The sequence below is a fragment of the Botryllus schlosseri genome, unplaced genomic scaffold, assembly GCF_051294905.1.
Source record: "Botryllus schlosseri isolate E-star unplaced genomic scaffold, Bs_hap1 Bs148a, whole genome shotgun sequence".
Taxonomy (NCBI): Eukaryota; Metazoa; Chordata; class Ascidiacea; order Stolidobranchia; family Styelidae; genus Botryllus; species Botryllus schlosseri.
This window is the reverse complement of record NW_027648757.1, coordinates 19,491-21,857: the sequence shown is the minus strand read 5'-3', so window position 1 is coordinate 21,857 and position 2,367 is coordinate 19,491. Positions and strand designations below refer to the sequence as shown.

General features: G+C 41.5%; 1 protein-coding gene across 1 annotated transcript; it reads left to right on the top strand.

Moving 5' to 3' along the window:
* The first annotated feature begins 1,056 nt into the window (after window positions 1–1,056).
* On the top strand, window positions 1,057–1,871 carry LOC145432766 (ubiquitin-conjugating enzyme E2 D2B-like). The gene has a single exon (XM_080309588.1). It carries the CDS (start codon window positions 1,130–1,132, stop codon window positions 1,583–1,585), a length of 456 nt encoding a protein of 151 aa, XP_080165714.1. The 5' UTR covers window positions 1,057–1,129; the 3' UTR covers window positions 1,586–1,871.
* The last annotated feature ends 496 nt before the right edge of the window (window positions 1,872–2,367 follow it).

Here is a 2,367-nt window from a genome sequence, read left to right as displayed (position 1 = left end):
TAAGCAGGTAATTTACGTTCAATTTGCAAGTACACAAAGCTAATTCACACGCCTCGCATTGCCAACTTCTCTGATTGCAAGAATGGTGTAATCCGTGTATAACTATAGTAGCTTCACGTCCAAATATATCAACTATTGTGACAGAGAGGTGCCGCATATTGTACCATTCACAAGAAATATTCCTACTTTTCTATAATTTAGAAAATGCCTAGTCATGGGTCAACTACGTTCGGGAGAATTGCCCGCATCATGTAAGCAAAGTCAGCAATATTCGCGATCGGCAGTGGTCGAGTGTCAATATTGCTATTAATAATGTTCCGTTACTGTCCTAATTCAGGGAATCGATTTATCATCCACCTAATTTAACTTAACAAGGACCTGCTGATGTTGATTGGTTTTCGATATACAGCACCACAGGGTGTCCTGCGTTGTCAATGGTATTTGAATTTCTGTTAACGATATCAACACTACAATAATGCTGCCTTTGGCATCGTGAAAATGGTACGAAACGATGACTAGAATTTTCGTATATGCTTTATTATTAGATGCAGCCTCTCGAAAACGTTCTTGCATAATCCACGAGAGAGTGCGCAATATTTACAAACATTGCCATTGTGCAACGCAAGCACGGTGTGTGCATTTGTTTCGTATTCGTGGCGTCACTGAATAGCAACAGAAAGCTGTTATGCCTGATCTGATTGGTATTAACCAGGCTTATCGAGAATAAAGCGTTTTCAAGCGGATATTATATTCTGACCACACTACACAAGACAAAACCGTGTCTCAAATCGAGCAAGATCTAGAGATGTGTTAGTGAATGATCAGTAATTCACCGGCTGAATCTACTTGAGCCTTCAAAACATACTCTGCTGGAAAATGATATCTGTTAAACCTTGAACATACCGGTTGTGTCTGCTCTGAAGCTCTGATAGATATTGATTGCTATTGCTCGTACTCGCTAGCGCGTACTGGCTCATTCGAGAGAAATTCCGTACGACACACTACCTGGGTATTCCCCATTTACGTAAATTGTCCCGGCATATATAAATGATGTGCTTCTTATGTCGACATCACGTTATAGCTGAAAGTCAACGGTCAGTCGGTCGAAACGAGAGAGGGTTGATATTTTATGGCGAAGAATCGGCTGCAGTTTGAGTGTCGAAAGATCGCTCAAGAAATCCAAGCGAATCCCGAGATCTTACAAGCAGGACCGCTCGACGACTCAGACATCTACGTCTGGAAAGCCATATTGCGTGGACCATCAGAAACACCATACGAGGGCGGAAGATTCCAGCTTAGAGTCGAATTTCCAACGGAATATCCATTCAAGCCTCCCAAAATCAAGTTCGAAACCAAAATTTTCCATCCGAATATAAGCCGAAGGGGTACAGTCTGCGTTGATATCCTCGCAAACGAGTGGTCTCCTGCTTTGACTTTGGTGAAGGTGCTAGTGTCAATTTCATCATTGCTAGCTTCGCCTAATCCAGACGACCCAATGGATGCAGAAAGCGCTCGATTGTACCAAGAGGATTTCGGGCATTATCAGACAATGGCGAGGAATTGGACGGATGCGTATGCCAGATGAATCCGCCGACATCGTTACTGGGAAGAAGATTTAGGCGTAGAGAACTGGATTGCATACCAAACGCAAAATATCCATATCAAGATACACATGAAGCCGCTAATTTTTATCGCAGTATTTCAGGCTAGAATCCTTGCAACGCTGCCTACCTCATTTCTTACACAAGCTTCTCTTTCATTTCTTATTGCAAATAATTATTTATGTGCTTTGTTAGGCAAATTTCTAATTCAACTGTGTGCACATGATAAATCATACATTATAACTGAAATACATTTTCGCTTACGATCGATATTTGAAACTTGATTTTTCTATGGGAGGGTTTCGGTTACAAGTCGAGGTCTGATTTAATCAACTAAAAATGAAAATTAAGCGTTATCATTAATTTATACGCATGCAAAACTTGATATTCCTCATCACGGTTAGTCATCCGAGGCAACTGTACTTCGTAATATAGGATGGATCACGTAGCATAGTGAAACGGTATGACTTAGCACTGGGGAATCACGCCTGGCTTTGCATCACTGGGGGTAATATTTCAGGATGAAGAGTGTGTCGTGTGTCACCACGGGAAACAGCGCGGGATATTACCATCCTGCTATATAATCCGAATTACCATGAGTCATATCCTGCTACCCTGCAACATGTATTGCAGTCTGTCCCTCGTAGGATAAAATTGGGTCACACATAGGAGATGTCCAGAGTCCAGATATATTATTTTAAATTCAAGCCGAAAGTCCAACTATTCAAGTCCCAGTCAAAATCCGGACATAGTTTGACAGATGCAA